Here is a 14191-nt window from a genome sequence, read left to right on the forward strand (position 1 = left end):
TCTCCATAGTCCATTGTAATGCAATGTGAAAAACAGTTTTTCTCAAAGAATAAAGGCAATGTCTTAAAACCACAAATTTTCTGTAGCTCTCTCAAGTGCTGTAATTTTCTGGACTTGCCAATGATATTGTAAATCTTAGTGGAAAAGTTTTTCTCTGGAGGACAGTAGGGAGTTTAACGTACAATTGAGAATACAAGAATGCTTCTGTAGAGCAGCCCTGGAAATGAAGAGCAGACTCACATGTCATTTTCTGTCGAGCACTTTCTAGCAGGTCAGTATGTATTGCTTTTGCAGGCACAACAGCTTGTGGTGTAAAAATATGGTATCAAGAGTAAAAATTTGAATTGCGTTAAGTGTCTTCAAATTTCTAATATGAAACAGAAATGTATCTCTAAAGAGCGCAATATGTTTTATCTTTGCAAGAAATTTCAAATAATTTACCATTTGGAGTTGTTAATGAAAAGGCTGTAGCAGGGAATTAAGAAAAATTAATCCATAAATATCAGAGCACATTCTAGAATTTTTTTAAAATTATAATGATGTCCTTTGTGCCCAACATGCAAATCTAAATAAAAACATACATTTTAGTTATATAGTCCCAGAGAGCTATTACATGATGCAAAACAGTTCACTTCCTCTGTACAAGTTGGTAAAACATTGTATATTTCAAATGAGGAAGCATCCCCTTTTATAAAAGCAACAAGTTTTCTCTCAGAAGATTTGATATTGTGTAACACATGGCATTCTTGTTCTCCACAGAGTGATTTTATAATCTTAGTAATTTCCTCAAGTATTATTGACTTCCTTTGTTTGGTAGATACAGAGCAAGATGTTGCTAAGTCTTGGTCTGAGCAAATATGTGGTTTTTATTGTGATGTTTAAGTTCTGATTTCGACTGACTTTTGTCTTGCCTGACTTAATTAAATTTTTGTAGTAATCATAAAAACTTGGATGTCTGGGATAGGTCACATAAGATAACACAATTTATATACTATAGTCTGTAGCCATCACATCCTTGTTTGGTATTAGATTTTGTCTATGAAATTCTACAAAATTCTATAATTTTATGTTTTATTCAGAATTTTGTTCACCTAGTTACTTGCTAATGACCTTCAGAATTCAATGTCAGACTTCTGACATCGTAATTAACTATAACAAGGACTGAATGGGAAGGCTTTATCTGCATACAGTGTAATGTGCATGTCTCTTCAGAATACGGAAATCATTTAGCTGTCATGAATGAAAGAACTAAAATTCTAGTGAACAAAAACTACCTGTAGGTTTTTTTAAACTAGATTATAGTGAAAGTTCTGTAAATTTGACAGCCACCTTCTCTTCATTTGTCTCCTTGAAGTGTCAGATTATATGTAGATTGCTTTGTAAACGTTTATTACTTGCAAGGAATGACAGTGCCAAGGGAAACCTTCCACTTTGACCTGAAGAAAAGCCCTTTGACACCTGGAAGGATCAAATGAACAGAATAAGAGAGGATGCAGTGTAAAGTAATTTTATAATTCTTTTAAACTCTCATTTTATAAATTAGAGTTGGAAAATTTATTAAATCCTCAGGAGATCTGTGTGTTTAATTTTATTTTGTCATTCTTAGTGAGAAAGTCCTTTATATAGGAGACTAAATGCACACTGTTCTTATTCTTCATAAAGACAGGATTTTTATTAAACTATAAGGAGACAAAGAAGGGTGATTCTCTTAGCCTTTCCATAAGAACAAGAAGGCTCTCAGCATTCCTTGCACATTAGTATTTTCCTTTCTTCCACCTGTCTCAAGATAGGTGCTACAGATCTCTTGCTAGTTTTTTAAAAACTTGCCCATGCAAACCCAGGCAGTTGAAGTTCACACCTAGCTTAGTTATAAACACTTCCTTAAATGCACAACTAAAGAAAAAGAGGGATCTAGGGGAATCAATCTACTCTGGCTTATGCCTCAGAGAGAGAAACCTCATAGCCAGAAGACTACAGCAATTTCTGTTCTGATATTTGTGGCAGTACATGATGCATCTGGTGTACTTGCAGTCCATCATGGAAAAAATAAATCATGTTGAAGAGCAGCTACTACGGGGGAAAAGTGTATTGGACTTTAGAGGGCAAAATTTATTTTACAATTAGATTCATTAAAGCAAATTGTTCACTATTGCATTTTTATCCTCTACTCAAGGCCCATGAGATATCTTCTTCTCAAAGGGGTTGGAGAATAAAAACTGTACTAGTAAGAGATTTAGTTATCTGTTGTAGATTTGATGTTTTAAAATATCTTTGTGGTAATAAACCCCATTGAAAAACACTGAATGATATTGAACAGGACAAGAGAGTGTTTTGCACACTAAAACAATGAAGTTCATTATACAAAGAACAGTAAGCAGGGAAACAGTTAAATGATCTTGACACGCTTAATGGGTCTCGGTCTTTAATTGTTAAGTGAAAACAATGGCTGTACAGACCACTCTTTTCTTTCTTCTTAAAGGATTATTTCTAAAATCTGTAATTGTGATGAGAACTCCCAGGGTTTAAACAGTAGCTTCACCCACATCATCATTCAATCATTTCTACATCAGTTATTCTGTTTTGTGGTTTTGTTCGTCGTAACATATATGTTGAAAAACCCAGAAAAATAATTTTTTAAATGGTGAGATTTTAATTTTCCTTTCGTATTGTGGTGCTCGAGGTCACTTATAGTTGTAATAGTGACTGAATTTCAGAGACAGAAAGTTCACTTCTCTTTTTTTAAATTAAAATTATTTCAGGCACTTTACATAAAAGACAGGAGGTGTCTCATACCACAAATTAGCTTCTTCTTCAAATGCTCATAAAGTATGTAAAAATTTAAAATATTTTACAAAAAAGTCTGTGTAATATTCTTGTGTGGTCTTTTAATTCTGGTGGGAGTAACATTATTTTTTTTTGTATCTTATTTATGTTTTCAGAATTTTTAGAGGAAAACATCAAATTGAAAGTTAGAAAACAAGGTTAAAAAATTTACTATCAATGAGATTCAAGACATTAGACAAAATAATTTATATAGCATAATATATTAATATTAACAATATATTCTAATAGCAGTTTGGCATATATTTATGTAATACTAATAATGACATAATTCATATTTATATAATATTATGCCATTCAGCTCTACTTGAAATGTTCAAAACTGTTAATTGTGACTATGTCATAGTTACTATGCAAATGTGCACTGCAGGCTATGCAAATAGTTAACTAGGCCATATAAATTTCTTTGCTGGTTTCCATGAATGATGCTGCAGGGATCCAGCTCTTTTCAGCTGATGACACTAGTTTACAATTCAAACTCTAATATGCTATATAGTACAAAAATTTCAACAAAGCAAGATTTGGCAAGATTAAATACAATATGACGGAAGGGCTGGAAGTAATTACAAAATTTTCACCTAATTATGAGAGTCTGATTTTTTCCCTGCCTTTCTATTTTTGTCCTGAAAGCTTTTCCATATGGATTCCAAAGGTTTCTCATCTTTTTCTCTGAACAACAGGATTGCCTCAATTGTCTTTCCTCTTTCAGGAAAATGTTCCAGTGGCACCTCTTTCCTGTTGGTTAATCATTGGACTCCTTCTGTGTTCACAAAGACAAAAGTGTGTGTGCCTGAATGCACTAAAGTGTGAATTCTTGCTGTGCTGATGTTCCTACTATAGTAATACCCATCTAGCCCAATACAACATACATAAAAAATGAACATAATATTCCATGAAGATACTGTATGCAGATCGTAAAAGTTCTCACATGCCTCAGTTGACAGGTTGTTTAATTTCAGTTTACAGTTTGTATAAAATGGCACAAGAATTTAGTTTAAGAGGTTGAAATGGTCTTTTCACTGTACTGTTTTTATTTAGCACTATCACCTCTTTCATGCCCACACATGCTGTGAATTTTCTTGCATATGAATGAATGCACTTCATGTATAGAGGTGTCCTGGTTTAGGGATGGTGTTCTCTAATTCAGTATTCCTGTTAATACCATGCTCCCCCTCCCCTCCAATAGGAAGCACAAAAGGCAAGGATCACGGGTTGAGATAAGAACAGTTTTCTGGAAACAGCAATGAGAGAAGGAAACAGTAACAGCAACAATATTAACAAGAGAAGGTGTAGCACAAAGAAATGACTTGCACAGAAAGCCTTCAACATTAGAAAAATACCAGTCAGTTCTTCCCAAACAAGTTTTCTTCCACTGAAAGGAATGCCCTTTTCCTCAGAAGCCACTCCCTTCTCCCTCACCCCTGGCAATGGCCTGCTGCTATAGAAAAACATCAGGGTCCTAAACACACCCCTTCAACAATGTCTCCTTCCAGCTGCCACAAAAAAAAATTAACCTTGTCCTGGCCAAAACCAGAAGAAGAGGGAAGAGAAGATGCATTGATGTATGTTCATGCAGAAGAACATGCATAGTACGAGCACCAGTGGTGCAAATTTCATTGTGAAACCTCGCCAGTTCTTCTGAACTCTGATTTGAAAAGGTTTTATTGAATGCTAAGCTTTTTGTCTCTTTGCTGAAAATATAAAATGCTGATAATTACATAATTATTATTGGAATTACAGCTGGTTATTAGTATTAACCAACTAAGTAGTTCTGTATTTGAATTGTGTTTTCTAATTGTATGTTATTATCAGTTGCTTTATGACAGCATGACAAAGTACTTGAGTGACACGGTTCTGAACTGTGTATAAAGGGGAATTCTATTTACATAAAAATAACAGCCGTTTATTAACAAAAACAATGAAAATATATTTTTACAGTTGAAATATACTAAGATTACTTATTTTAATTGAATTAGTATTCTGTCTTCAGTATTTCCTACAGATAAGTCATTCCTGAAAATAGTACAAATAACATGCTTTTACTCAGGTTTGCTTTCCAAAGCAGGCTAAAGGAGAAGTTTTCAAATTGCTTTTTAAAAATATAGCTATCTTAAGTGAATATTTCAGAGCTGTCAGAATAGCTTTTTGAACTTGATGCCCAAGCTAACCTCAGTCCAACAGTAGCATCAGTGAAAGACAGTTTTTCAATGTCTTTCATTAATCAATATTAATATAAAAATCTCCTGGACCTGAGACACTCAAATGACAGAGACCAGTTTCTAAGTCTTGCATGGAAAAAGGTGCACTAGAGCTAGGGAAATGTTCTGTCATGGTTATGTATTTTTAGAGGACAATTATGAGTGTGAAGAACATACAGGTCTTTCACGGGCAGAGCTCATATGTATTGCTACAGCATGAGTTTCATGCCTTACGTGCAACACATACAATGTCTGAACACATGGGAAATCTCACATGGTCAAAAATCCACATTGTTACTGGTTGTTCATGAGTTTGATCTATCATTTAAAATCTGTGAAAAATCTTTTGGCAGCTAATTAGCATTCAGTATCTGGTTTAAATCAGCAGAGAGGCAAGAAGTAATTGGATTTAAATGGATTCCAGTAAAATAGATGATGACAATTAGAAAATACTTCTAAATAACAAACTATCATGATAGAGCTTGATCTATAAAGAATGTGCTGATTGTGTTGGCCCTTGAATAGGAACAGCAAGAAATTCCACTTCCAATTAAGTGTTTTATTTTTGTAGTAGCTTGTTTATTATGGTACTGCTGACCTGATGCAAATAAGACATTTTCATGGCCCATTTAAAAGATGTAAGAATTTTCATTCTGAAACTCAATTGCCATTTTATCTGCACTGTAGGTTGCCAGTATTTCTTACTGTTAGTCACTGTCTGCTGCTTCCTTGTAAAATAATACAAAGATAACATTTACTGAAGTCATTGTGCATTCTGCAAGTTTCTTGCTTCTCCTAATACAACTACCTCATGTACATCCAAGTGTCTAAGTCACCACTTCATTCTTGATGCCTGTTTAGAATGCTCCGACACAACCAGTTTCATGGTTCTTCCACTGATAAATCACATTTCTCATCATAGTATTAAACACCTGTTCTTCTTCTTCTATGAGTCTATCTTGAATCTTGACAGACTTCACAACACAGCTATGAGGTCTGTCTGTCTAAGGCTTTCCTTTCAGCCCACCTTTCTAAAACATCCCAGACTTATTAAAAAGATTTCTCTATTACTTCTCCAGACAGATCTGAGATTATTTTCCTATGTGATTTCAGCTCGTGAACATAAAAGTCAGTAATATTGAAAGTTGATTCTCCCAAAAGAAACAGTCCAACAGTATCAGTTCTGAAAGGATTTCTGCTAGTAGGACTTTCTCTTAAAACTCATGGAATGTTATATTAGAGAGAAAAAACTTAATCCTTTTCAAACCATTTAGTTGTCTTGTTGTCTTCATTGCCTATTTACTGTGACCAAAGCAATTTTTAGCAGTATTAATAATGCTCAAAAACAACAGAACTGTTTTCTGTCAGGAAAAAATAGTTCATGCAGGGAACAATGCTGTGCTGGGAGATGTCCCCTGTGGAATTTCTGCAGGGCTGAAAACAATCACAAAACTCATAGGCTTTTTGCTGAAATGCATAATGGATTTTGACCTCACCTCATTAAACAGCAGTACATAATACATTATGTATAAAACCCTCAACTCACAAAATAAACATTTTACAACAGGGTAAAAATGGAACAGAGAAGAACAGGAATCAGAAAAATCCTACCTTGTTGTTCAATTACATGCTTTTGGAAATAATTCTAATTGAAATGTCTAAAACATATAGGCACACATGTATGAGAAATTATCCCAGGCTCTCTTTCTTTCCCTTTTGATGGAGAGAAGGTAAGCAGTTCATTTGATGTCTAAAGTTCACATCTAACATAAGTCAGATAAATAATTCCCAGCAGAGAGACCTATCTCCATTAACCATAAAGGGAGTCCAGGTTGACTGGCTCAGATATTCAGGGCTAAATTGTTCGTATCTAACGTTGTGAGATGAATTCTAACCTCAGAGACCACTGTAATGAGGCTGCATTAGAACATGAAGATGTGACAATTAATTAACTCTGTGGCAAATGGTCTCTACTGCAGAATTTACCTTGCAGGTGCAGGGGACAGCAGCACAAGGAACAGGCAAAGCCTTGTGAAGGGGCCGTGGAAGAGATGCAAACAAATTCACGTGCAAGCAGTCACCACGTAGAAACTGGCAACACCCTGACTGCTCAGCCGTGTCCAGCAGGACCAGAAAGGATCCCTCCTTGCCCATCACCCCCTGCACCCTCTGAGGTTGTGTAGGATAACCTCGGAGTCCTATCCATGCCCCTCCTGGCTACTGCAAATATTAACCAAGTCCTGGCCAGAGCCAGGACACAGCTGTACTACTCATGGGCAAGAACTGCACAGCTTATTTCTCAAAGTTTGTCTCTGGTTGTTACCAGATAAGAGTTTCTGCATCCTGTACTGTAAGATATGTGTGGAGAAGAAATCTGTGTGGAAGTAAGGGTAAAGGTTTGTCTTAGCATCTTATGGAACCGTTGTATGTATAAATGTCCCAATATCTCATGGCAGAGCACAGTAGCAGAGATTTCAGATAAGGGGCAACCTCTGTGTGAGTAATGTGGTTTACTATACAATAATTAGGTAGAAAACGGGAAAAAAATAGTATCAACTTATATTTAAACAGCGTTCTGCAATAAGTACTATGTGGTTGAGTAATACACATAACTAAAATGCATAATCTGATATTTTTAAACAAGCACAGTTGATGTGGTGAATATTAAGTAGCATCTTGTAAATCTTGTAAATAGTTTTCACTAATATTAAGCCAAGTTATTTCAGAATATTAATTCCTCAGTAATAAATTGTTATAGTATTTTCAGCAATGAAAATATTTATATATGTAGTCTATGAGCAACTGAGACTGATAGCAGAAAAAACATAATTACAATATTATACCATGTCTGTAAGCAAAGTTACATGATGAACTGCAAATTATTTGGTCTAATTTTTGAATATAAATAAACAAGAAATTATTTTTTTTCGTGGAAGTGCAGAATTGAGTACTGCATATATACAAGGGGCTAATGCATGGGCTTCTGTTCAGTTGTAAATGATATGGCATTCTCTGTCTTGCTAGGAAGCTACAGGAAAAAAGATGACATCTTTTAAAGATGAGGGTTAGAACTGAGAGCCACAAGCATGTTACAGACACAGGATGGCTCTGCAGGAAACTTGAACAGAGGCAAGGATGTCATTTGATCATGTTTTGAAAGCTGTGTGAGCAGAGCATGGCGATCTCATTGATAGGAGAAAATTCGGAATTGAGAGTAGACCTTATGTGAAACCTTTCTGAAGGCACTCTCATTTGGGAGCATTACATTATAGGAAAGTGGACCAGTTTTTGGATGTAAGATGCCTGTGGACATACATGGATCATGGGAAGGGCTTGAATTTACAATACCTGTTTTGTTTTTGACATCCGTGATTGGGGTCATTTTTTTGCTTTATCTAGTGTAATGCTGTATTTAGTGTAAATGAGACAGATGTTGCCCACTGTTGTTCTTGATATTAAGCTAAAGCTTCTGAGTTTTTATTCTTTTGTCCAAAATTGTAAGCTTTAATGAATGGTTTTGAATTGCTGGTGATTTCTGTGCTGTAGAAGTGGAAGTTAGCGAATATTCTCTATGTTTTAAGGAAGTGCAACCTTGTAGGATTCCTTTAAATTTAAACAATGGTTCTTTAAGAACTATAGCATAAAGAGAAAAAAAAACAGTAGGCAATGCTTTTAATTTTGATATATCTTTAAATATGAATATCTAATTAATTGAGAAATCATTATTTCCTATAAATCATAAAGAATAATTTCATTTCTTTACATACATGTTCTGAAGCCTAATATATATTGCCATTCCAACTGATACATACTTGTGAGCTGTAGATTATGATATGATCCCATTAATTATTTTATGATGGGAAAATTAGAATATTATGACAAATGGAAGGAAAGTTTTGCTATTCTTTATAGGATGAAATAAACTTAAGCCTCCTGAAAACAGCAGTTAATGCAGTTCATATCTTAAAAGGTCATGTTGTGTGTATGAAAAACTTAAGATGTAAGTTGTACAGGGCATGATGAAAATGCTTCCCAGGTAAAACTTTATAAGAGTTTCTGGTTTCTAGCTATTACAATGATATCTTCTTTTTTTTTTTAGTTTTATATAAATATTGTCAGTTAAATTAAGCAGCTAAGCAGTCCCTCTCTCTTTTTCTCTACATAGCAGATGGTACGTGAACAATACACGACAACGACACCAGGCACGAGCCTCGAAAGGCCGAAGAATGAATACATCTACAAAATTGGAATTTATGGCTGGAGAAAGCGTTGTCTCTACCTGTTTGTTCTCCTCCTGCTTATCATCCTAGTTGTGAATTTTTCTTTGACAATTTGGATTCTTAAAGTGATGTGGTTTTCTCCAGTAAGTGTCCTCTTTAATTTTTCATTCTTGTCTTCTCTTCCCTGCCTCACCACTTCACTTACTATGTGTGTACACCAGCTTCTCTGTAGGTAATGGATGGTTCTTTTCTTCTTTCTTCTCAACTGTGATTTGTACTTTGGGTAAAAGTATGTTAGAAAAATCTGTCTTTGAATGTACTTCTTCATATGTAATTTCTGTACTAGTAATCATTTTTGAAATACTGAGGCTGTTGATGCTTTAGATTGCAGTGAATTCTAACCATTTTATGAGAATGTATTTTACCATTGTCTCATAATATCTGTTTAGTTACTATTTTATAAATGTGTTTGCTGTAATTTTTTCTCATACAGAATTCCTTAGTTAAAATATTGTTGGCAGTTGCTGTGGTTTTTTAGCTTCTTTCTCCTATTTGTCATCATCTAAAATTTAACAATTTATTTTCCCAGTTAATTACAGCTCAGAGGTAATTATCACTACTTCATGCTTGAGACTAAGCAGCTATATAATTCAGAATTAAATTTAATAACTTTTCACTATCATATGTATTTTAATATTTATAATGTAATTTTGCGTGTAGTAGATTAAAGGGTAGGTTTCAGAAGTCTGCAAGATATGACTTGAGTCAGAATGCAATAAACTGCATCAGTGAGTATTGAAGCTAAGCTAATTTGCTCCTAACATGCACTTGTGATACACAGATGATTTGAATAGACTTGTTACAAGAAAAACAATAATAATAAATTTCTAAAGCTCTGCTCTGGCTACTGAAGAAAGTTTCTCTTATCTATTGTTATTACACCTTTGTCACTAAGTGAAGAACTCTTTATCTTAATATAAATGTTTCTATACTCACTGAAAAGATGGTATGTTGATTTTAAGTCCTACTTACTAATACAGATTTTAGTGCTTGAATTCCTGTGAAGGGTCTTCCCCTACATGAATTCTTTGCAGCACTGTTACTGTCATACAGATTACAGTGCAAAACATCTTAGATCACATATAATTTTTCTCTTATGCAGCTCACATGGAAGATGTGCTTTTAGTGCCTGCATGTCATAAATCACAGAGAACATGAAAAATGTATAGTTGTTTTCTGTGTGGCTCAGGGTTCTATTTTTAAGGAGTTTTAAAAAATATTTTGTGTTGATTTGATTTCTACAGATGAGTCTGGGTATTTTCTTGTCTGATAGCAGTGAGGACTAAAAAAAAAAAAAATAACATTAGAAAGTCTACTTATAGGAATGCTTATCTCCATGTAGTTCCTGTGTGGAAGGCACCAAATGGCTTGATCTGCTGAGGGACAGTGTTCTTCTGCTTTTGGAACAAGAGCAGTGCAGTAACAGCTCTAGCATTTCAGGTTTACATCCTTTCACAGAGTGGGCTGTGAATTCCTCATTCTGTGTTAAAGAATCTATGTGCCTGACACATCCAATTGAACAGTGACTTAACTGTAATGTCTTCATTAATTTGGGATAATTTTAGGGAAATACTGAAATTGAGATAAATATCAGCTGTAAATACATGTGTGTAGAGTGCATATGTATGTCACAATCCACAGCAAAAGTATACATGACGTCTTTAAGCAGAGAAGAACTTTTTTGCTGGTTGTTGTTTTAATGTAAGACTACATCTCTCAAGAAGTAACTCTGAGGATGCCAGAAATATCACCCAGAGAATCACAGAGAAGCACCACTAGCCACTGAGTCTAAGAAAGATAGTTAGTGCACATTCAAAGTCTGAGAGTATAATTGAAGCATCACAATCCTTTCCTGTGTCTAAGGAAATAAAAATTGTGAACAGTCATAAGAAATAATTAATACTGTCATAAAACATTAAGCATTTATGCCTCCAAGTATTTTGTTACTGTTTGAAAAAAGAGGTATCAATATAGTCAGAATTAGATTTTTATGATTCATGAGTTCCAACAAGTATTTGCTGTTTAGGAAATGAGTTGATTCATGTATATCACACTTACTCAATTAAGCATTCCCATGACTGGGAAGAGTTTAAAAGTAATTGTGAAATATTATCCTATGTAATCATCAGTTATTTAGCAAATACGAATCTATCAACTGTGATAAAAAATATATTTATTAATTGTGCTCTAGGTATATTGTGTAGATATTATATGACTTTCTATGTTTAATATTCACAATAGATATCGTATTTTTAGCTAATATTTTAAACATTTTTAAATACATTTAAAAGCTATAAAAACAATTAAGATGACTCTTAACAATATTTAAATATTGATAGCTAATAAGATATTAAGAAGTTTTTTCTCTGTAAAATAATACAAGAAACAAGTTGTATGCTCACTAAGGCTGCTAAACATATTTGGGAAAAAAAGTTGCAAACATTTCAAAATATATTTTTATAGTAGAGTCCTGAAGAGAGTTTATGCTGAAGGAAAACTTTAAACATGACTCAGTACATAATTTTATTAGGAAAACAGTTTTTCAGTATTAGGGGCGTTGGTACTTTACTGATTGATCGACATGGTTCTGTAGCACAGCCCTTTCATAAGCCCACTCAGAGCTGAAAAACTGGTTATTTAGACATCAGAGTTCCTTTTGCTGTATAAGAAGGGTTCTCTTTTTCTATAGAGCGTCCTTGACTCTTTCATTAAGTAATAACCTGCAGTATACAAAAATCACATGCTGTCTCTGTTCAGAGATCTAGATTAAAATAATAATTAAATTATCAACAGAGCTTGAAGAAGCTCTGGCATTGAATTAATCCATGCACACATGTCCTGCCTTAACCCCCATAAAACCAGACAGTGTGATAAGTACTAGCAAAGAAGCTAAGCTGATAAAGGAGAACATGAACCAGACATAGATATGCTGCAAGATGAATAGATTTTGATCTCCTTGTAAGAATTTGGAATGGTGAAAGATAGAAACTTTTCTAAGCTCTGTTGTTGGAGAAGCCTTTGGCATCAAATGTAGATTACTAAATTGAACAGAATTTCATTCATATTGTTTAATTCCATTTCATTTCATTATTTCATTTCAGCTAGACTAAAAGAGAAAAACCTGAAAAGAGATTATATCCTTTTTCTCATGCTGCCCCAATTAAAAAACATATGGGCATTTCCAAATTGTGCACATTAATTGAAAGGTAGCAGCTGTGTCTCGTTCTTTTTTTTTTTTCCTTTTCTCTCTTGGAGCTCAGAGGGACAGGGTCTCATGTCTTTTTGTGGGGATGAGCAAAGAAACCTATGTATTCATTATATTCAGCTGTTTCAGAGAAGACATTCAAATAATTATGCCTTGAGCTTGGTGAACAAGGGGAAATAGAGTAATTTAAAAAGTAGCATTATTTTTGCATGAAAATCAATTTGAAAAAAGGTTGGATTTTTTCCCCTGGACAACATACAACATTTTGCATATAATGGAAATTTCAGATTCTCTTTTTAACATAATGAGGCTTTCTGAGCACTATAGAGGACTGCTAGTTTTAAGATTTTAGAAAACTAAGAATCTCAAGGGATTTAGGGCTGCCAAGATCAGAAGTCCTGTGGACAATTCTGAAAGGTCCAGTAGGTCTGAAAGAGGGAAACTTTGATGTCTCTGATATGTGCTGGAAGGCAAGCGTGGCAAGATGGAAGCAGTGAAGATTTGTAGAGGGTTTCAGCAACAGCTTCTGGAGAGGACAATTAAAGGTGGCACACAGCTGGATCTGCTCCTCACAGGATCCCATGGGAGCCAGATGTGAAGGGTGAAGTTACCCAGAAAAGCTTGATCAAGTTTAAGGGCTGTATCCTCCAAATGTAGGAATGATCAGTCCTGATGCTGAGGAAGATAAATATCCTGGCTTAGCTAGGCAGGTTACTTGTGATGGAGCCTCAGTGAAAAAGCAGTATAAAAGACTTGGAAGCAGATAAAGGCTACAAAGAAGAAATTTTGAAGCAATGTCTGGGCCAGGAAATGTGTCAGGCTTTCTGTGTCAGGAAGGCCAAAGCTCAGCTTCAGTTAAGAATTACCAAGGGCAAGTGGCAACAAGGTGGTGTGCATCCATTGGTACAGAGAGAACTGATTCTCTTGCAGAGAGATGCAAGAATGCAGCATTTGTTTGCAGAATGCATACATTCTCTGCAATGTTTGAAAGGTTTTGGAGACTGGGGAAATCCGTGATGAGTGGGGGAATGCAAATGTTGCACTTGTCTTTGAAAAAATGGGTTTATTTACCAAGGGTGAATGATGCCAATCTGATTGCCATTTTAATATAAAATGTCTGGAATTGTAGATGATGGGAGGACACAAAATATCATTTACCTTGACTTCAGCAAAGCTTCTGACTCTCTCCCACAGTATTCCTGTACCTGTAAATTAAGATATTACAGCCATGAGGCGTGATCAAGCAGTATAAAAAGTAAACTGCCTGGGTAGTCAGGCTCAGAAGGTAGATACTAATGTATTGTGATCTGCATGGAGGGCAGAAATAAACATTGCAGTTGTCTTGCCCTGTGTCTCGTCCTTTTCAAAAGCTTAATCAGCGACTTGGAGGAGGTGACAGAATGCTTGCTCACTAAATTAGCATGTTATGCCAGTTGAGGGGTACCATTCAATAATTCCAAGACTCAGGCTGGAGGTCACACTAGCTCTAGTCCAGCATTGTCATGCTAAAACTCAGGTATGAAAAATGCACCTGACCAGGTTATTACCATTCCTGATTCTCTAGCAAATCTTTTTCAGAAACCCCTCATTAATTCAGTTATTATATTATTTAGGTTCTGCCACATTACCATAACACCAGGGACAGTTGTGTGCCAAAGACAATTTCT

At 34.9% G+C, this 14191-nt stretch overlaps 1 protein-coding gene across 4 annotated transcripts in view; it reads left to right on the forward strand.

The window, feature by feature from the left end:
* The window catches only part of SGCG (sarcoglycan gamma), a 104036-nt gene that overhangs the window by 43300 nt on the left and 46545 nt on the right, over positions 1-14191 (forward strand). For 2 of the 4 annotated variants that reach the window (XM_014879658.2, XM_014879659.2), the window contains one exon: positions 9205-9402. In XM_014879658.2, the coding sequence (XP_014735144.1) occupies positions 9208-9402 (195 nt within the window). In that variant the 5' untranslated portion in view covers positions 9205-9207. The remainder of the gene's footprint in view (positions 1-9204; positions 9403-14191) is intronic. The other 2 variants (XM_014879660.2, XM_088159494.1) reach the window with 1 other exon arrangement.

This window comes from Sturnus vulgaris, chromosome 2 (assembly GCF_052056855.1).
Source record: "Sturnus vulgaris isolate bStuVul1 chromosome 2, bStuVul1.hap1, whole genome shotgun sequence".
Lineage (NCBI taxonomy): Eukaryota > Metazoa > Chordata > Aves > Passeriformes > Sturnidae > Sturnus > Sturnus vulgaris.